The sequence below is a fragment of the Emys orbicularis genome, chromosome 5 (assembly GCF_028017835.1).
Source record: "Emys orbicularis isolate rEmyOrb1 chromosome 5, rEmyOrb1.hap1, whole genome shotgun sequence".
Lineage (NCBI taxonomy): Eukaryota > Metazoa > Chordata > Testudines > Emydidae > Emys > Emys orbicularis.
Genome location: NC_088687.1, coordinates 82,332,186 through 82,354,348, shown reverse-complemented (window position 1 = coordinate 82,354,348; position 22,163 = coordinate 82,332,186). Strand labels below are relative to the sequence as shown.

Below are 22,163 nucleotides of genomic sequence, written 5' to 3'. Positions count from 1 at the left end.
GAAAGATGTAGACCAGTGGTCGCCAGACTTTTTCGGTCATGTCCCACCCTTACCCGGTCTGTGCTTCCCTGGAAGCGGAGCCACAGCCAGGAGTGACGGCCAGGAGCCAGAGCTGGAGCTGCAGCTGGGGCTGTGGAAGGGAGACAGGGGTCAAGGCCGGGGCCGGTGCTGCAGCTGGGGGCAGGGCCAAAATGGAGCTGCAGGCCGAGCCTGGGCCCCACCACACCCCCTCAAATGTTCCTCCTCATCCCCCTACAGGGGCACGCCCCACAGTGTGGGCACCAGATGTAGACAAACTGGAGAGTTCAGAGGACAGCAACAAACATGACAAAAGGTTTAGAAAACCTGACCTATGAAGAAAGGTTAAAAACTGGGTATGATTAGTCTTAAGAAAAGACTGAGACAGTCTCTAAATATGTTAAGACCTATTATAAAGAGGACAGTTATCAACTGTTTTATAGGTCCACTGAAGGTAGGACAAGACACAATGGGCTTAATCTGCAGCAAGGCAGATTTAGGTTAGATAGTAGGAAAAACTTACACTTTAAGGGTACGTCTATACTTACCTCCGGGTCCAGCGGTAAGCAATCGATCTTCTGGGATCGATCCCAGAAGTGCTCGCCGTCGACGCTGGTACTCCTGCTCCGCGAGAGGAGTACGCGGAGTCGACGGGGGAGCCTGCCTGCCGCGTCTGGACCCGCGGTAAGTTCGAACTAAGGTACTTCGACTTCAGCTATGTTATTAACATAGCTGAAGTTGCGTATCTTAGTTCGAAGTGGGGGGTTAGTGTGGATCAGCCCTAAGAATAGTTAAGGATATGCCTACACTTAAAACACTACTGCGGAGCACTTGCACCACTGCAGCTGCACAGCTGTAGCACGTCAGTGCAGACAGTACCCATGCCAACAGGAGGGCTTCTCTGTCAGCGTAGGTAATCCACCTCTCCAAGAGGCAGTAGCTAGGTCAAAGGGAGAATTCTTCCGTCCATCCAGTACTATCTACACTGGGGGTTAGGTCAATGTAGCTATGTCTCAAAGGTGTGGTTTTTCCACACCCCTGAGAGACGTAGCTGTACCGATGTCAATTCCTAGTGTAGACCTGGAATAGGCTTCCTAGGGAGGTTGTAGAATCCCCATCACTGGAGGTTTTTAAGAACACATTAGACAAACGCCTGCCAAGGATGATCTAAGTTTACTTGGTCTTGTCTCAGGGCAGAGAGGTGGACCAGATGGCTTGTCAAGGACCCTTCCAGCCCTACATTTATATGATTCTATGATGGCTAGCTGGTCACCATCATATTCATTTGTTTTTTTGCAAAGAAAGTTATGAAGCCAATTTATGGCACAGGAAATACATAAAATAAATGTACTAATGGCACAACTAGACATGAACAAAATGTATCCTTAGATGTATTTTATTTTTAATAGTTTTTCTGGTTCTAAGAAGCATTCACATGACACCAGACTTCTCAAGGAATATGTGGGGGAAGGGACAAAAAACATTGCTTAGATAAAAAGCCCTTTATCTTACTTTTTAGTGTTAATTTCACTTATTTAATCATGACACAAATGCAGAATCCATAATATTGCAAAATATGTGCTGCAGAGACAAAGTCTGAATGTAGGATCATTGTATACCAACTAAAATTAACCGGACAATTTGTTTTTAGCTTCATTTGGCAAAGTCGATTGCACATTGTAAAGTTAATCAATTTTTCTAAGAAATCTTTATTAAAATCAGTGTGCTTCAATTATAAGCTATTTCAGGTGGACAGTTTGTATATTTATTTATTTAATAACAAGAACAACTGGGGACCTTACTTCCTCCAATATTCAAGATCTGTGAGATGCACCATACTTTTATAAAATTCTATAAAATGAAAAACCAACACTTATGGTTTCTACTGGGAGAATTACACAAACAGCAAGATGCTATGTTTTGCCCAAGAAAATTCCTGAGCACTAGAATTATTATATCTCTTATGTACAGTTTTGTTTTTTACTATAACTTTTAGGGCTAACGCCAAAGTGGGGACACCAAGATTCATGGCCAACAGCAGTCAAGGTTCAAAACACTTAATCTGGGATAAGAATTTGGGCCAAATAATAATTCAGTGCCAATACACTAGGACTTTTTAAAATTATGTTAAACTGCTCTTGAAGAAAGCTGTAACCAGAAGGAAAACAGAAAACCTTCAGTACAACACATTACATGTGCATGGGAAACAAAATGCTTCATAGGACACGAGGTATTTCAATTTTTCATTAGTTCATTTCAGATATTTATGTTCTTGTTTGCTACAAAGTAACTCTGCCAAGTCTTGGTTTAAAAAAAAAAGTCTTTAACAAAAGGAAATTACCTTATCTTCAGTAGATCATACTTCTGTAAAATAAATAATACTAAAACCTTACGACCTACCAGAAGCACAGTGTAACAGTAGACAGGAGAAAGTTGGACATTTTTATTCCAGGAATAGCAATGCTATGGAAGCAATAAATTTTCAGCATCTCCCCTGGTAGACTCAAGTAGCAATGTTTCAGAGTAGCAGCCGTGTTAGTCTGTATCCGCAAAAAGAACAGGAGTACTTGTGGCACCTTACAGAGACTAACAAATTTATTAGAGCATAAGCTTTCGTGGGCTACAGCCCACTTCTTCGGATGCATCCGAAGAAGTGGGCTGTAGCCCACGAAAGCTTATGCTCTAATAAATTTGTTAGTCTCTAAGGTGCCACAAGTACTCCTGTTCTTCAAGTAGCAATGTTGACTTGCTCCAGTGTGAACCACATGCAGCTCTCCTTGGCCAAAGACATGGCAATTAGCCATGGAGGAGGGATGTGAGGGAAGCTGTGTGGGTAGAAGATGAGAGATTTCTAGGGCTCCCAGAAGAAAATACCAGAGAGATGGTAGATTGTTGCTTCAGGTGGACATGAGTACCAAGAGAAAAGTACAGACTCATAGAATTATACAATTCACCTAGGAGAAAAAAATGTCACCTGAAGATTAAGTCACTCCAGTATATTACACAACCAGGGAGGCATGTTCACGTGGCTACGGAGTGGCTGGGTGGCCCGAATTGGGTCTCTTGCCCGATGACCTATGGCTCTTCTTGCCTGCTGCCGGGGTGTCGTACTTCCTTGATTTATTTTTGGACACCCGTGACAGGGAGTGGTGCCGGGCGGAGCCCGATGCTGGAGTCGTACTGCGCACAGAGGCCGAGGTACTTGGCGAGTCTTGGTGGGACTGCTCGGAAGCTGGATGAAGGGCAGACTCCATGAGCAGAGCCCGCAAATGACTATCCCACTCCCTCTGAGTCCTGGGCTGAAAGATTTTACAAATACAGTACTTGTTCTTCACGTGTGATTCCCCAAGCACTTGAGGCAGCTGCTATGGGGGTCACTTACAGGCACAGGCCTGTTACAGTCCACTCAGGGTTTAAACCCGGGAGACCAGAGAATGCCCCACCTGGGGCGAAGTCCGCACTGGGACTCTAACTATACTTAACAACTACTTTACTCTAAATACTATAAACAAACTATTTACAAGGCCCTAAGGCTCGAAGTCGGTAGAGACGAAACCGCTAGCCCTTGCTATGCAAGGAAAGGCACTCCGACTAACTACCAGGGTGGTAAGAAGGAACTGAGAGGGCACGTAGGGCTGGCCGCGCCTGATATACCGACACATGAGCACAGCACTCAAGGGGATGCCACAGCCGACCCTATGGATACCGCTAAGGCAAAAATTTCCAACGACCGTGCACGTGGGTGCGTGCACACCTAGAATGGTATCTACATGAGCAAGCACTTGAAGAAGAACTGGTGCCAACTATCGCAAGATAAAACAACTTGGCCTTAATAGCATCTAGTAGTTGTAATACTCATTTATAAATTTTACCTTAATTACTATTTATTTTGATGTATGAATTTAAAAAAGGGTGTACCCATTCTGATTAACATTTCCAGTAGATTTGTTTATCAGACAAAAATACATAGTATCTTTTTTAAAAATAGTGTTCAAATATTTCTCAACTCAGCTAAGCTGACAAAATAATCATTACATGTAACTGAGATGGAAGCCTTAATGAAAAGTAAAAAAAAAAAAAACAAAAAAAACCACACCTGCATTAGTTTCAGGTAGATCAGCAAGAGTAAAAACATGCTACTAGACAATATTGGACACTATAGTTTACATTCCAAAAGCTTTCTGTAAGCAATATTGACATTGTGAAATCCTGCACAATTCAAACTTGAGCCACAAAAGAAGATTCCCAACTACACTTTTGAGAAAGGATTCAAAAGAAATAGTGTCTCATTTCCATTTGATACATTTGCTCAATGGGTATCTGAAGAAGAAGATAAACAGAGTATGTTACAGAGGCAGTGGGTTTGACAAAACCCTGTGGCCCTTCAAGATCACACAGTCATAACACATAATATGGTTTCAAAGTTATCTAAAATTCAGAAGATGAAGTAGAGGAGTATATCCCTCAATGATAAAAATGTCATACACAAAAAGAAATTCACATTCCACCAGTTTTATGGATGGGGAAGTTTATGATTTATAAGGACAGCATGGAGCATTAGATTGCAGAGAAAGTGTTCAGAGCATTTTTCCCTTTGTCCTCTTCATTCTGTTAGGAACCTGCAGATAAAACAAGTCTCCTCTCCTCCAGCCATTTTCTTCAACTTCCCATAAACTTAAAACAATTCACTCACACTCTCACACACCCCTTTTTCTCAGGAAGTTTATACTCAAAGATTTCTACTAGGAATGATGGAACAAAACCATGTCACTGAGCTTGTGGTATACCAGTCCTCTCTCCATGTCTGGTAACAGGGCTCTAGGAACACGAGTTCAGAGGCAAGCACTATAGACACTTCAAGCACTAGGCTTTACAGGATCCAGCCCTTGGTGGGGTCTCAAAACAAGAACACATACTTCAAGCAACAGAGAATTCTTTCACTAGGACTACCAGAAATAAAAGATGTGAAAACCTGAAGACTCATTGTAGAATACGTGTATTTTTTCACTTTCCAAGATTCCTGCCTCTGTCGCCCAATAGCCTTTCCCTGAAGTGGATGCATTAGCACCAGGCTGGTGGAGAGAGAAAAGTGATCCTATCAGCAAGGCTCCATACAGTGGGCAAACCAGTCCCAGGCATAAGCTGGTGCCAGGGCCTGGAAAAATGTGACAAGAGCTGAGATCCTGTTGCCATGACATTGCCGATTGAGTTACTGCTGTCAAGTAGTTTAGCCAAACCAACAGTGGCTGAAACTGCATGAAGGAGGCAGCAGGAGGATGGAATGATCAACTCCACTGAGTTTTACATTCAGAGTGCAAGGGATCAGGAGTAGAGGCACCATCCCTGTCTGTCTTCTTCCTCTCTATCTCCCTTCTGCCATACTCTTTTTAGTCTCTTATTCCCTATCGATGAATCGAGACTGAAAGGACCCATGCGTTGCATGTTCCATGCTTCCAGAGTAGGAGGAAAAGTGACTTAGATAGAAATACTTTTTGGCATGTAGAGATGTAACAAATCTGTGTAGGGAATTATGAGAGAAGAGGAAGACCTACAATGGATTGGAACTTATATTACACAATACTCTAAGCATGTACAATGGATTGCTTTCCATTCTACTTGTAAGCAATTAACTAACACAACTCTTCCTGGGCTCCACCTCTCTTGTGTTGTGAAGCTGTCCCAGGCTTGTGGTATTGCATATTACAGCGATTATTTATACATCAAATATTTGCTCTTCTCCAAGATCAGAGTGGAAGGGATTTTTTTAATTGCTTTAAGATATTTGTTATTACTTTTCCAGATTAAAAAAAAAAAAAAAAAAAACGTAGCAAGGCTTTCCCCCCCCCCCTTAAAAAGAGGGTTTCCTTTCTTTAATACAGTAATGCCCACTATATTACAATCAACTACACACAAACACTGAGATGGTTAAGCACATATTCCAAAGCCAAAAGGTAGAAGAAAATATAGTAGATAATCTTTAGCTTTGCATATGGCATAGACGTGTCTAGCTACAATCACTTGATCACACACATGAATGTACGGGACAAGGTTATTTGTCAAAATCTAAACATTTTGGAGACTTTGATTTTGACAGCGTTTTTTCAGAAACAAGGCATGGTTCCTGGAGGGCTACTAGGGAGCCTAGGCTTCCAGGGGAGCACTGGGATCAGGGACTCCAGTGCGTATGGCAGCTCTCCACGGGGACTGCCCCTCAGGGCCTGGGCTCCATCCCCTTTTGTGGAAAATTCTGAACTTTTTTTTTTAGTTCCAAATCGAAAAGAAACAAAAATTTTCATACTATCAAAATCCCCCATGAAACAGAATGCCTCTCTCCGCCCAGCTCTAGTTTTCAGAGAATTAGGGAAGAGTTGTGGAAATTATAAATGGGAAAGGAAGAAAATAAAAAGTGGATGAAACACTCTACATCTATTTGAAAGTAAAAGGCACTTGCGGGGAAAAACAGCTATCGAATTCTGAACACAGCAAATAACCTACATTATTCATGTAAGGACAATGGGTGGGCAGCAGAGGCGACACGTAACCCTCTGCTGCCTAGTGCCTTCCCGCACACACCAGCCTCTGCAGCTTGCAGCACGCAGCCAGCACCGACCGGAAACGGGACAGGGGATGGAGCCCTGCTGCTCTAGAGCCGGCACACAGTGGGGGCTGTGCTGATGGACCAGCAGGGAGAGCGGCCGGCCCTGTGCGCATCTTCGCTCTGTCACCAGCCTTCTACACCCACACTCATCGGCGGCCACTGGACCCCCATTCACTGCTGGTGGGTGGGTGGCTGGCGAGCAGGGATCCAGCCAGAAGTAGGACCTGCCAGTACTGAGGGGGGGAACAAGGGGGAGAGAGACAGAAAATATGGGACAATTTGCCCGTTTTTAAAAAAAAGTTGGGACATCTGCAGGAGGGCTTAAATACGGGACTGTCCCTTTAAAAACAGGACATCTGGTCACCCTATGCCTGACTGAATGGGAGAGGCTTGGGATCAGCCAGGGTCTGCATGGGGGAGGCTCCCCAACAATCCTGGCCCTCCCCCCCTCAAAAACCTGTTCCATACTTCTTCCACCCACACTCAACAACCCTCCAGGCTCCTTCCCTCTCCCTCAGCTCCTCCATTACTCCTGACACTCACAAGCCCTTGCACTGCTTCTGACGGGTATAGGAAATACAGTTCTGTATTGTAAATTAAATGAATTACTCAAAGTTCTGTATTAATATGCCCAGTAAGGAATCTATTTGTCAAAAAATTACCAAAATCTTTTTTTTGGTCTATTTTATTACAGACATACTTGCTGACAGATATTTTGAAATAAATTACCAAAATAATGTAAACTGGCATGATTATATTGTGTTATTTTGACAAATAAAATATGCAGAATTTTGCAAATTTTAAAATATTGTGCGCAGAATTATTATTTTTTAAACACAGAATTTTTAATTTTTTGGCGCAGAATTCCCCCAGGAATAATTGACTTCTACTCAGTTCTGAGAATATGCTTTATACAGTCACTTCAGGAAGAAAGAAGGAAATGAGGACCCTTCTGTTAGGATACCTGAAAAATCACTTTTAATACCAAAATTTGAGGAGGTAGATGTAGAAAACAAGAGGCAAAATGACCCCACACATATCCATCACTGTTTATGGCAATGTCAGTGTCTAATTTTGGGTGTTAAAAGGACACACAAATTGGAAATCTTATTTCTACCTGAGTTTATTATACTTATTACAATCGTACATAACATCTGAGGCCTGGTCTGAAAATAACTCAAAAGTTATAGTGGCATAGCTACAACAGTCAGGGGTGTGTAAAAAAACACAACACACTCACAAGAAAGAAAAACGCAGTATGACATATTCCCAACCTGATCTCACCCATTTCAATAATAATTTTAATTAAAATAAAAAATAAAATAAATAAAAAAAAAAAACCACACACACACACTTTGGTGAAAATTGTTGCTATCTAAAAGTATGGAGCAGTGGTAGGCAGTGCGCAGCCCGCAGGTTGCCCACCACTGGTATGGAATATTTCCTGCTTCCCAATACTTCCTAGCAAGTAGATGTCTAGAGCAGGGCAGACAAAAGTCTAAACCAGGGTGGCCAACCTGTGACTCTTCAGAAGTTAATATGTGGCTCCTTGTATAGGCACTGATTCCGGGGCTGGAGCTACAGGTGCCAACTTTCCAATGTGCCGGGGGGTGCTCACTGCTCAACCCCTGGCTCTGCCACAGGCCCTGCCCCCACTCAACCCCTTCCCGCTCTCTCCCCTGAGCCTGCCGTGCCCTCGTTCCTCCCCCCGCTCACCTCCAGAGCCTCCTGCACACCATGAAACAGCTGATCGCGAGGTGCGGGGTGGGAGCGGGAGGCGCTGATCGGCGGGGCTGCCAGCTGGTGAGAGGCACTGGGTGCAGGGTCGGGGAGCTGATGTGGGGCTGCTGACGTATTACTGTGGCTCTTTGGCAATGTACTTCGGTAAATACTGGCTCCTTCTCAGGCTCAGGTTGGCCACCCCTGGTCTAAGCCATTGATATTTGTAGCATTTAAACTGTTTTTTTGAAAATCCCATGACTTTTTTTTAATAAGTGTTCAACACCAACATAGCACTGTTTCCATTGAAATCAGTGGGAGTTTTACCATTGACATCACTGGGAGCAGACTGAGGCCAACACTGAGCTCTTTTGAAAATCCCACTGTAAATTTCCCATCCTTTATAGCTGTTAAAGAAACCATTATTACTTGAACTAGTATAATACTGTCTTCTGGTTGGCAAACACACCATCCCATTGTCTAGACAGGTGCTCACTATCTTGTCGCTGCTTGTTACTACTGTTACTCAGAACCCTGGGGGCAGCTGAGAAACTGACAAGAATCATGTTAAATTAATTTATTTGGGGAAAAGCTGTGAGCAGGTAGAATAGCAGGATGATGCAAGGAAAAACAAAAAAAAGGGTGGATGGGTAGTAGAACAATGGACAACTCCCTCCTGCCTGCAGAATCAAGGAAGCAAGAGGGGGCAGGATAGGGGAGATTGCACCTTCTCTCTCACTCAGCTGCTGGGGGATTCACATTTAACAGACACCTCCTACTCCTACTTAAAGCGGAACTTCAAAACAAACTCCACAGCCAGCAGCTTGGTAGGAATCCCAGTGACTTTCCCCATTCCCTGTGGAATTTTACCAAGGCATTGCCCCATGGTATTGTCATTGGTGGGTCCTTATCCCCGTTTATCATACCTATTAGCCAGAGACCAACTGTACTCCCAACTAGCCAGTGTCTGATTTCTTCTCTCCCCCCGCCCCCTTTCATAAAATGCATTTCTTTTATCATATGACACTTGGAGAATGACAAAGACAAAATCCATGATTAGTACGGATGAAAGAACAGAAGATAAACTAGAACTACAAGGAAGGTTATCCACCATTCTAAGACAGACTCAAGAATTCCACTCTGGGCAGTACAGCCCAACAATCTGTCAATGGTGCAGCAAACAGAAGCAAACATTGCTTTTTAGAAAGATGGTGGTACTTTTTGCAATTTAACCACCCTATACCGTTGTTTATTTCAAAAACATCAGAGTAACACATTCATTCCAGTCAGGCGAATTAAAGCTATAATCTCAACGTTTGGCATGTTAGACAAATGACCTGCCTCTGACCCTTATCACAGGCTGCTTACCTCCCAGCGACTCAGACAAAGAGTGCTCTCTTCAGAACACCACCTCATACATGCCACATAGTTAACATCTACTGCTGTCCAAAATATCATAAAGTTGATAAATTTCACTGAAATTACAACAAGGCAACATAGATTAATAAAACAGAGCTGTACATGTCAGATCTCTCACTCCCAAACAATGGGTAAAAAAAACAGTTTAACTAAACAAAAACCCAACAAACCTATCTGCATTCCATTACCATCCATCAAATACACTTACAAAAAAGGGAAGTTAGCTAAAAATACTTCTATTCTGTTGCAGTCACAGGAAAGTATAAGCATGTACACAGCTGAGGAACACACAATTCTTCTATAACCTGTTATAATTGGCAAGTGGGAATAGTCATGTCTCAGGAATTCTTACTGTGACAATTTTAAAGCAAAACCATGCACATCTAAGTTTCCATGGAAGTGCAAAGTAGCACTTATAAACAACATGACCTCTGTCCATATACAGAAACAGATTATAAAAAGAAAAAACATTAAAAAAAAAAAAAGTTAAGGTGAAGATTTTTAAATAGTGACTAGTAATTCTGAATGCCTCAATTGTTAATTGGTGTCCAACTTGAAACACCTTAAAGGAGCATGATTTTCAGAGTGGTGGTATTCAAGCTTTTTGAAAATTAGGCATCCAGAAACCTAAAGCACTCAAAATCTCACTAGTCATTTTTGAAAATCCAAGTTTATAAACACGTCAGCATTCACACTGAAATTCCTGACGTGCACCACAAGTCTGGGCACTGGGCTGTATAATGGGATTTGTAGTAGTAATATTTTGCATTCCCTCAAAGTATATTTAATTCGGATTCAGTGGCACTGTTTTCTTAAAAATCATTAACAATTCCATATTCTGATTTTTTTTTAATTACATGAACAACCAAAGCCAAAAGTCTTAGAGAGAGAGAAATGAATGAGAAAAAGACAAGTTTGCTCCAACAGTGTTGCTCTAGTTTTAGAAGCATATTTTTTCCCCTTCCTTGCTTCTAAAGAACAGATTTGGTAAAATACTTCCCTACTTTTATAGTAACATATTAATTTAGACTATTTAAACCATAATATCTAATATACATTAGATTCCTAAATTTTCAAAGAGTTGTGTAGGATCTAGACACAAAACCCAATGCAACTCTGAAAATGTGAGGGGTAAGAGTAACTGTCCTATTATACCAACATAGGTCCCTACAGTAAGCCTATTGCATGCAGCCAGTGGAGTCACACGGAGGATGAGTTAGTTCCAATGGCTTTATTTTTCCAAATTACTGTAGATGAAATAATTTGCAGCACAGAATCTATTCTAAAAGAATGCTGTTCTTAAAACTACAGTATGTTTGCCAGTCCTCGTTTGGAAATTACACTGAGTAAGCACTTCTACCCAACACCAGCTAATCTTCACTGGTTCTATCTGCCATTCGATTGAGGCTGACGTTTCATTCCTCTTCTAAGATTTCCTCTGTTACTGTGAATTACTGAATGTTCAAAAGACTCAAAATATCCTACATTATGCCTCCAATTGGCAATTATTTGAGTCCTATAGCAGATGCTTATTTAAGAATACTAAGCCTTCTCTACTTACTGTACACATCTGAGCAGTATACTTTTTCCACAGCAGTTCTTAGAAGACTGAGCCTTTTGATTAGTTCTGAGCCAGTATCACTCTCAGAAAAAATACATACTCACAGGAAAGTGTGTTTGCGTTTTTGGGGTGAGGGAGGGACCTGTTTTTTTAAGCAAGGGACTGAACAAGCTTTCTATGAGTTACATAAAAAAATCCTTCCCCACTCCTACTCCTCCTTTAGGAGAAGAAAGTCTAATGCAGCTAAGCCTTCTCATATGATCAATAAAACAGATCAAAAACACTTACTGTTTATGTGATCGATATAGTAGACACCAATCTGAGGATCATATGCAGCTTCCCATCCCCATGGTAGTTCATCACCAACACAATCCGCGAATGACAAAGGCTTTGTTAACCTAAAAACAAATTAGAGTAATGTAATTAAAGCAATGGGTTTTTTCTTGAAAAATTCTGGACCTTATCCTATTGTTCATAATTAGAAGCTAAGGATTGCTATATGGGGCTAGCAGGAGGAAAGGAGAAGAAAAGTTGCCAAACGACATGGAAAAATAACCTCAAATGCTTGAATGACTTTTCAAGGATATCCTTCTGACTATATTAACTCAAAGTTAGATAAATTATCCCCCAAATTTGCCTAGCCTAGGCACTCTTGATTGAGAAATCTACTGTAATGCTATCCTCAAACTCTCCAGTAATTAAACAACAGCAGCAGACAACAGCTTGAAAAAAAATCTACTCTCCTACTTGACTCTTGTAAGTGGGAGGACCTACGCTTTCAACCTTGATTTCCAAAGTACCAGTCCTCTGCTTTAATCATAAAATCATCCTTCCTCCCCAATGTCCACACAGAAAATTCAGAGAACAGAAAATAACTTCACATGGCGTACCGTACAGGTAATCCTATTCTGATGGACATGTATCCTTGGAAGCATGAGTGGCAACATGAAGTAAGACTACTAAATCTTAGAAGAAATGTCTAAATCATAAGAGTGAGTGTGTGTGTGCATGCAGCCCAGAAAATTAAAATTTCTCAGAAGCTCACAATTCATGCTGCAGTGATGGTGGCCATAAGTACACCAAGATAAGACTTCTTACTGAAGTCAGTATATTGTGTATGTATCAGCAGTTAGAGCAGGGGTCGGCAACCTTTCAGAAGCGGTGTGCCGAGTCTTCATTTATCCACTCTAATTTGAGGTTTCACGTGCCAGTAATACATTTTAACGTTTTTTAGAAGGTCTCTCTCTGTCTATATTATATAACTAAACTATTGTTGTATGTAAAGTAAACAAGGTTTTCAAAATGTTTAAGCAGCTTCATTTAAAATTAAATTAAAATGCTGATCTTACGCCGCCAGCCCGCTGCCGGCCTGGAGTTCTGTTCACCTAGGCTGGCAATGGGCGCTGAGTGGGACCAGCGGCCAGGACCCTGGCTGGCAAGTGGCCAGAACCCCAGACCGGCAGTGGGCTGAGCGGCTTAGCCCGCTGCTGCTCAGCCCGCTGCCAGTCTGGGGTCCCGGCCCTGCCCACATAGAATGGGTACCTACCGTCTCCCTGGTTTTAGCCCATTTTCTTCCTCTCTCTCTGCACTGAGCTGAGGGTGGGAGTGCACTGAGCACAGGGCTGGGGGTGAAGGAGCAGGCTGGGGGTTGGGGTGTAGGGTCTGGCCAGGAGCTAGAATGAAGGAGGGGGCTCAGGGTTGGGGCAGAAGGTTTGGGTGTGGAGTACTTACCTGGGCAGCTCCCATTTGGTGCGAGGGGTGCAGGAGCTCCCATTTGGTGCAAGGGGAGGGGATGTGGGGGGGGTGGTGCAGGAGTCAGGGCATGGGGTGTGGGGTGGCTGGGATCGTGGGGGGGTGCAGGGGTCAGGGCTGGGATCGTGGGGAGGTGCAGGGGTCAGGGCAGAGGGCTGGAGGCGTGTGAGGGCAGGGAGCGGGGTGGGAGTTGGGACTCCTGGAAGGGGCTGGTGTCTGACGCTCGGGGGAGGAGTGCTGGGAGCGAGGACTCTGGATTCCTAGGTTTCCAGCTGGGCTCTAGTTGTTTGAGGGGGTGGGGGGCAGACTCCTGGGTTCTGCCCTCAATGCCGGAGGGGAGTGGGGTCCAGTGACCTGGGGTGGCGAAAGAGGCGTACCCAGCTGTTCCCAGAGTCCAGCAGGCGGCAAGCCACAGCCCCCGGGCTCGGGTTCGGGCTGTGGGATGCGGCCTGCCCCAGTACAGAGCCGAGCTCATCCTAGCACCGGGGCTCCAACCCCAGGGCAGCCTGCCTGAGTCCAGGGAGTGGGGCCGGCCATGCTTGGGGCGGGCGCACGGCGCAGCTGGGACCCAAGACCCTTCCCCACTTACAAGCCTCGCGGGCGCTGCGACTCCTGTGGAGCCGAGTCCCTCTTCTTGCCCCCGCCGGCGGGGCTGCTTCCCAGACATGCTAACCCGGAAACACAACCTCCCGCCGGAAGTGACAGAGGTCAGCAAAGCATGTGCAAATGCCGGCGGGAGGGGCGGAAAAGAGCGGGCCGGGCCGAGAAGAGCGGGCCGGGCCGGGCAGGATTTTTAATGGCACGCTGCTGCCTGCCGGGGTCCCGGCCGCCGGCCCCGCTCAGCTGGCAGCGGGCTGAGCGGGGCCAGCGTCCGGGACCCCGACAGGCAGCAGCGTGCCATTAAAAATTGGCACGCCGACCCCTGAGTTAGAGCAAGGTGACTTTACCAGCCTATCAAAAAAAAAAAGGGGGGGGGGGCAGCATGTATTCACAAATGAGATTTTAGTGAAACAATTCACAAATCCTTTCCCTGTCTCAGAGAGGAAATAGGACTTATCTACAGTCATATGGGTCTGATCCAGTAGCCATTGACTTCAGTGCAAGTCTGATCAAGCCCAAATAGAGTCTACACCAGTGTTGTTGTTTTTAAAAATTCTTTATCAGTGACAGGTTCAGCTGCACTGGTGCTAGCAGCTGCTTAAATGCTAGCATAGGCAGGGCACAAACATTTTTACCATCAGAAATCCTAGGGTTTCATGTCACAGTGGTAAGAACAAACATGTGTCCTGAATGCATTAGCCCTTTCATTGGTTAGTGCATCAGTGAAGCTGCATCCACTGCTAACAGGTAAAAATTGTTAGCGTAGACATGACCAGAATGTGAAAAATGTTCTTCTCAAGATGCAGCAGCCTTGAGCCTCCTAATTAGACCCACAGGCCAAGGCCTGAGGAACTCTGTAGGATGCCATCACACCATCAAAGTCCCGGTAGGATTACATTTTGAAAGTCTACATCTTCACGTCTCACTCTTCCTCACGCATCACCGACTTCCTTTCCTCTCTGTGCATTGCTTAAATCTTTGCTTCCCTCATTCTTTTCTCCTTTTCAAGCTCCATTCCACATAAAAAAATTAAAAAGTGTTCAATGGTTATCCCTAATAATATCTGTAGCATGTTCATTTTTTATTTGATGACTAAACAATGACAATCACTTCTAACCAAACTGCAACTCTGAATGTTTCCCTGTGGAGATTCCCACATGGTGTGTGTGAGTGAGAGAGAGACCCGCACTGTGAATTCTCTTTGGATGGATTTTAATCTATTTTGTGTGTGTGTATATATATGTGTATGTGTATATGCATTGTTTTGGGAGGAGGGAATAACCCTTTTTTTAAATGGTTAATAACAGGTTTTACAGGAACCACTGTTTCTAACAAGGCACAATGAAGCAGACTATAACCATAATAGTTTACATCTGTGTCACATCAGAAAGAGACAGTGTCTTCCAGAGCTAAGGTTGAGTAAAGCCTTCCAATATTATACTTTTATTTCATTTGGAACACAATGAGTACTGGTTTTCCAACTGAAAGACAAGAAGTTTTACAGAATACGGATATATTTTAAGAAAAGGAAGGATTTGGGGATTTACTGTCTACGTATCAATAAGACTGGAGGTTGCATCATAAGGTGACCTTGATGAGAGAAGATAATAGGATACAATAGTAGAACTCCCTCAACTGTGTTGACCATGCTCATTTCAACTCATTTTATTATAAAGCCCTTAGTGAAGAATCCACTGTAACTTTTACTATCATTTCACCTTTATAAACTAGATTTGACACACACCCTTATCACAAAAAGCCCACACTGTCCCCAGTGTCCCATTCTCCCCACTACCCCCCCTTTTATTAATCATTATGATTTCTTACAATTCAGGCCAGAGTAAGTTTGTTTTGGTTTTTGGGGCGGAGGATGAAATTATAAGGCTATAACAAATTTGGAATGTTTTACGTTTGGTAAAGCTTTTTGTTGTTCTTTTGTAACTCAAACCCAGTTTCATTTTAGGAAACCAAACTTTTCATGCAGTTAGATTCTCCAAGGAACTAGAGCACAGGTTTTGTTTCAAAACAACTGGTCCACAAACAAAACCATTATAAGAATTATAGGGACTGAATCTTAAAAACACCTGCAGTCCTGGTTCAACTCTCCCATAAGAATGGCCATACTGGTCAGACCAATGGTCCATCTAGCCCAGTATCCTGTGTTCCGACAGTGGCCAATGCCAAGGGTTTCAGAGGGAATGAACTGTTAGAACAGGCAATCATCAAGTGATCCATTCCCTTTCATCCACTCCCAGCTTCTGGCGAACAGAAGCTAGGGACACTCCGAGCATGGAGTTGCATCCCTGCCCACCCTGGCTAATAGCCAGGATCTATCCTCCATGAACTTATCTAATTCTTTTTTGAACCCTCTCATAGTTTTGGCCTTCACAACATCCCCTGGCAAAGAGTTTCACAGGTTGACTGTGCATTGCGTGAAGAAGTACTTCCTTTTGTTTGTTTTAAACCTGCTGCCTATTAATTTCATTGGGTGACCCCTAGTTCTTGTGTTATATGAAGGAGTAAATAGCACTTCCTTATTTACTGTCTCCACACCAGTCAAGATTTTATAGACTTCTATCATATCCCCCCTTAGTCATCTCTTTTCCAAGCTGAAAAGTCACAGTCTTTTTAATCTCTCCTCGTATGGAAGCTGTTCCATACACCTGATCATTGTAGTTGCCCTTCTTTGTACCTTTTCCAATTCCTATATATCTTTTTTGAGATGGGGCAACCAGATCTGCACACAGTATTCAAGATGTGGGCATACCATGGATTTATATATAGGCAATATAATATTTTCTGTCTTGTTATCTATCCCTTTCTTAATGTTTCCTAACATTCGGTTAGCTTTTTTTTGACTGCCACTGCGCACTGAGTGGATGTTTTCTGAGAACTATTCACAATGACTCCAAGATCTCTCTCTTGAGTGGTAACAGCTAATTTAGACCCCATCATTTGGTATGTATAGTTGGTGCAGTTATCAACACAATTTCACCTGCCATTTTGTTGCCCAGTCACCCAGTTTTGTGAGATCCTTTTGTAACTCTTCACAGTCTGCTTCAGACTTAACTATCTTGAGTAGTTTTGCATCATATGCAAATTTTGCCACCTCCCTATTTACCCCTTTTCCTGGACCATTTATGAATATGTTGAACAGTATTGGTCCCAGTACAGACCCTGGGGGACATCACTATTTACATCTCTCCATTCTGAAAACTGACCATTTATTCCTACCCTTTATTTCCTATCTCTTAACCAGTTACTGATCCATGATAGGACCTTCCCTTTTATCCCATGACTGCTTACTTTGCTTAAGAGCCTTTGGAGAAGGACCCTGTCCAAAGCTTTCTGAAAGTCTAAGTACACTATATCCACTGGATCGCCCTTGTCCATATTTGTTGATCTCCTCAAAGAACTCGAATAGATTGGTGAAACATGATTTCCTTTGACAAAAAACATTTTGACTCTTTCTCAACAAATCGTGTTCATCTAATGTCTGATAATTCTGTTTTTTACTATAGTTTCAACCAATTTGCCTGGTACTGAAGTTAGGCTTACCGGCCTGTGATTGCCAGAATTGCCTTTGGAGCCTATTTTAAAAATTGGTGTCATATTAGTTATCCTCCAGTCATCTGGTACAGAAGCTGATTGAAATGATAGATTACATACTACAGTTAGTAGTTCTTCAATTTCATATTTGAGCTCCTTCAGAACACTTGGGTGAATACCATCTGGTCCTGGCGACTTACTACTGTTTAATTTAGTAACTTGTTCCAAAACCTCCTCTCACAACACGTTCCACTTGCCAAAAGAGCTGTTTACTTGACTTGGTCTTCACCAAGCACTGCTCATTCTCTGATCTGTCTGTTCAGTCTCCAACCATCACTTGTTCTCTTTCAATCACCTGGATCGATCGGTCTTCAGCTGTCGTTAAGACTGCGCCGATCACAACACGTCCGACATTCTTCTCGCATTCTTGCCCTTCTCCACATTCGTCCAAAACATTTAACAATGTCATCTTCCCATCTTCTTGGAGGCCGACCAGGTGGTCTTTTCTGTTCTCGCGGGTACCACTCAGTAATGATTGCGGTCCACCTATTGTCCGTGAACCGTGCTATGTGGCTTGCCCATCGTATCTTATTATATCTGCTTTCCATGACAATATCTTTCACACCGCTGTGTTCTCTAATCATTTCATTTGGGATACGATCCAGAAGGGAAATTCCCAACGTAGCTCATTCCATTGCCCTTTCAGCTACCGACCTGCCTTCGGGTAGCCTGCTGTATGTACCAGAAACCACAGCCACTCTGGTTGGGTGAATGAGAGAGAGCTGAATGCAGCTTTATCTGTGGAAAATATTTTTGTAATGGTCCTGTGGAGCTGTGTCACAGTATCCCCAAACTGTTATATGGGGAGTCAGCTGTCAGTTGTGAAACGCTGCTCGCTGTTTCATTTCAGAGCCTGGGGAAAGCTTGCCATGAGAGATGAGACAAAAGTTCTCTTTCAATATCACCCATTAAACCCTCCCTCATGCCCTAGCACTCAGCCTTCATATGATTTCATCCTTTGGCACTGATGACTTCTCATTGCTCTCAGCCCTCACCTACCTCTCTTCCATCAATATGGTTATTGATTCTCTCCATTCCTCACTCTCCTCCACCCTTGACTCTTTGCCCCTCTCTCCAATGACAAGGTCCACCCTGCCAATCTTCAGCCCTAGCTCATCTGCAACATCTACTTCCTGTACTCCTATTCTCGCACTGTGGAGTGTCTCCTCCATTACAAATTTGTTCTCCTCTTTCAGTACTGCCATCTTCCTAGCTAAACAACTCTACTTCTCCAACTTAACTGAATCTCACACCCACCTTCCTGCCACTCACTCCTCAGATGTCCTCCTACCTCCATTTCTCTCTCTGCAAACTATCTTGCCTATTTTTTTCCCAAGAGAAAATTGACAAAATCTGATGACCTCCCCCACCCTTTAGCTTGTATTCCTGTTACCTTCAACAACTCTTTCCTCCTCCCTTGTCACAGGTGCAGAGGTTTCTTGTCTGCCCTTATCCTCTAACCCCTCCACTTACCCCAGTAACAACAGCCCATCCCTTGATCTGTCTTGCACTCCCCCATCCCCTCCCTTACTCTCCTCCTCAACCTTTCACTCTTCTGACACTTTCCTCCCTCAGTACAAACATACTTAAGTCTCTTCCATCTTAAAAGATCCATTCTTAACCATACGTGCCTCTCCAACTACTGCCCCATCTCCCTTTTAACTCTAAGATCATTAAATGCCTTGTTTATAATCACCGTTTTCAGTTCTTCTCCTCCCAACCTATCCTAGATTCCTTCTAATCTGGCTTCCACGCCTTGCACTCAACAGAAACCACACTTGCTAGAGTCTGAATCAGTACTCCATCCTTAATCTCCTTGACCCGTCAAGATGCCTTTGACAGTTGATCATGCTCTTCTTGAAATCTTGTCCTCCCTTGGCTTCCATGACGGTCTTCTTCTGGTTCTCCTCCCTCCTCTAGTATGTCTATCACAGGATTCCGCTCAGCCCCCCTTCAGCTTTCTGTGAGGGTTCCACAAGGTTCCGTCCTTAGTCCCCTTCCCTTCTCCCTCTACACCTTTTCTCTGTGTAATGCCTTCTGCAAACATAAATTCAGCTACCATCTCTGCCTTTTTACTCCTAATACAACCCCCCCCCCCCAAAAAAAAGTTTGCCATAAATGAACTCATATCCCCTGCTGAATATTAAGTGTCAGGCTTTAAATGTACTGTATTGCACAAATTAAATTTCATGTCCATTTCATTTAAATAAGTGAGGGTTAACGGTATATCTTTAGCTTTCCATAAAGTATTGCACTCTCCATTTTGTCCTACAATGCAAATTTTGCTACTATCTTTGTAGATAGATATCCGAGCGTTCTGAGAAATGCACATCTCTCTTTACTCCATGCTCTAGCAATTAGCAAGGCAAAGCATGCATATGTTATCACTTAAACTTCACAGAATGAGCATTTATTAGAATATAACTGCAACAATCCAGTGACAGAATAAGGTCACAGGACCACCTAACTGGAATCTGACTCACTTGACTATGCACTTCCTCACAGTGGTGCATAATGAGGACAGAGGAAAGGTTTCTATGACATACAAAAGACTTTACAATGACACAATACAATGCTAATACATTTTTGTTTAACCTCCTGGTGTTTCCCCATAACAATCGCAAACAGCTTTAATTATGACAAATACTGTGAACAGAAATGTACGATCAGCTTCAACCATTTCATCCTCTTGTTTTGCACAAGGGAGATATAAAATGTTAAATCCTTTCTTTGTTCCTAAATATTACTGTAGTTAGGAGTTCAGAGAACAGCATGCCTAATGGTCCAAGCAGGGTATTTTTGTAATGGTTTGCCTCTTATTGATTTTACAGAGCAAAATAAATATAAAGCATGAAATTAACAGATATGATCCTTCATACTAGGTTGCATAAATTTCTGCTCTCTGCTTCCAGTACCCATGTCCTTTGAATTCAAGTTTATAATATAAAAATTAAAAGGAAAGGAAATGTTGGTCATTCACTGAAATGATTAGCAAAAGTATGTATGAAATGTAAACACAAGCGTGGTATTTCTTGTTTTTTGGCACCAGATTACCGTATATTGTCACCTCATATCATAGGAACCTATAAAGTGCTAGACAGAAGGTGCCAAATACTCAAAAGAAAAGACTCTGTATTTGTGAACTCACTGCCTGAAACAGGAAGTAGGCCAATCCAAAGCAAGCTTTCAGTTATTGTACCAGGCAAAAGGATGGTATTAAAAGAAGGGGAGGAAGAAGTTCTATAGGATTCGTTAGTACTCTATCTTGAGCTGGATCTTCATGTGCTTTAATCACTTATCCAGTTCTCAAAAGTTACAGTTGGAGTAAATTTGGCAGCACTATGACCACTACTTCTAGCTCTCTGCCAGACTCCCTTCCAAAAAAAGAGATTCAATGAGTTCATTTGATCCATATTTGTGTGTGTTTGCTTCTGACATCATGCAATAAAAGGCGCAACACACAGGAGGGCTGGGAGAGAGAGAACATGATTTCCATGACACGGGTCACGGTTAGAAAAGAGGATACTCCTGTCAGACTGACTTGCGGTTACTGATACCAGTGTAAGCCAATTATCTAAGCTAGTCTGCAAAAATCGAACCTGTTCGCAACAACCTTGCCTATTAGAATGGCGGTCAATTCTCTTTTGTAATTTTTAAAAAAAAGAGATGGCACAATATATCACCTGCCTAGCCCTAGAGAATGACAGAATTTGCATTCCCACACCAAACTATTCATTTGCTCTCTCCTTCACCCACCCAGTTCTGTAAATCAGCTGGTCCTTGGTATTATTTCCTTGTCCAAAAAAGCCTTTGTTATCCTTGCTTTTCCTGACAGCAACTGGCCAGCAACTACAATGTCTAAACATTGTGAACCTTTTGCACACCTGCAGGCAGTGCTTTAAAAAGGAATCTCTGAAAGCCCTGGCACTGGTACCCACCTCATTGTATGCAAAGGTGGATTGCGTAGGTACCCACTGCATACAACTGAGAAAAGATAGGGATACCCTTTTGGAAGGGTCACTTGGTGGGCAGGAACTCCACAGCCAGAGAAGAACAAGCCAAGAATGGCTTGTTGGTGAACCCTGTCCTATTCCAGTAGTGGCTCTAGATGTGGCAGACTAGGTACCTATGTGTTTATCTTGGTCCTAAGACCAGCATTATTAGATTTGCAAGGTGAGTTTGCAGTGCACACTGAACCACTGCCCTAATGTGGTAGTCATTTCAGATAGGAAAAACTTTTTTGTTTGGCTGGCTTTTTTTTTTTTTTTTTTTTTTAAATAAATAAGACGTACCAGTTATTTTAGCTATGCCAAAGTAAAGTTACTGAGAATAGTTCAAATGAAATGTCACTCAAATTTTTTAAAAATGTGAAAATCCTCAGTTATATCAAGTTATGTTGCTGGTGCCCAGAATCACTGGTAATCTTAAATATATTGTTAATTAGAGCTGGTCATGTACATACAATATAAATAATCCGATCCAGCTTTGAGGCTCAGGTGCCACAATTTGGGAACATACTCAGAGGACTATAGTCTTGATGTTCATGCACGGGAGATGACACTACGATATTTATGGTGCTAAGTGTTCTTTCTGAAAACTGAACTGGACCCTCATATTGGAAGTCTATTGTAGATAGGATATCAATAGTTAAAGGAGGGATGCATATTTAAAAGGAAGCAGGTTTATTAGTTCTATCAATAAACACCTCCTGGCTACATTTTATATAGTTTTGTTTTCTTTACAAGGTTTGGAGCATTTCCTATTGGTAGAAGCTCAAACTAAATTGTTAGAAACTTTTAACAAATAAACTAAAACTCAGGCTAACTTAGGGTTACCATACGTCCGGTTTTTCTCGGACATATCCGGCTTTTTGGTAATCAAACCCCC

At 42.8% G+C, this 22,163-nt stretch overlaps 1 protein-coding gene across 1 annotated transcript in view; it reads right to left on the bottom strand.

Annotated features, from left to right (window-relative positions):
* The window catches only part of WWC2 (WW and C2 domain containing 2), a 156,441-nt gene that overhangs the window by 85,366 nt on the left and 48,912 nt on the right, over positions 1-22,163 (bottom strand). Inside the window, exon 2 of the mRNA XM_065405033.1 lies at positions 11,604-11,713. Within this exon, the coding sequence (XP_065261105.1) occupies positions 11,604-11,713 (110 nt within the window). The remainder of the gene's footprint in view (positions 1-11,603; positions 11,714-22,163) is intronic.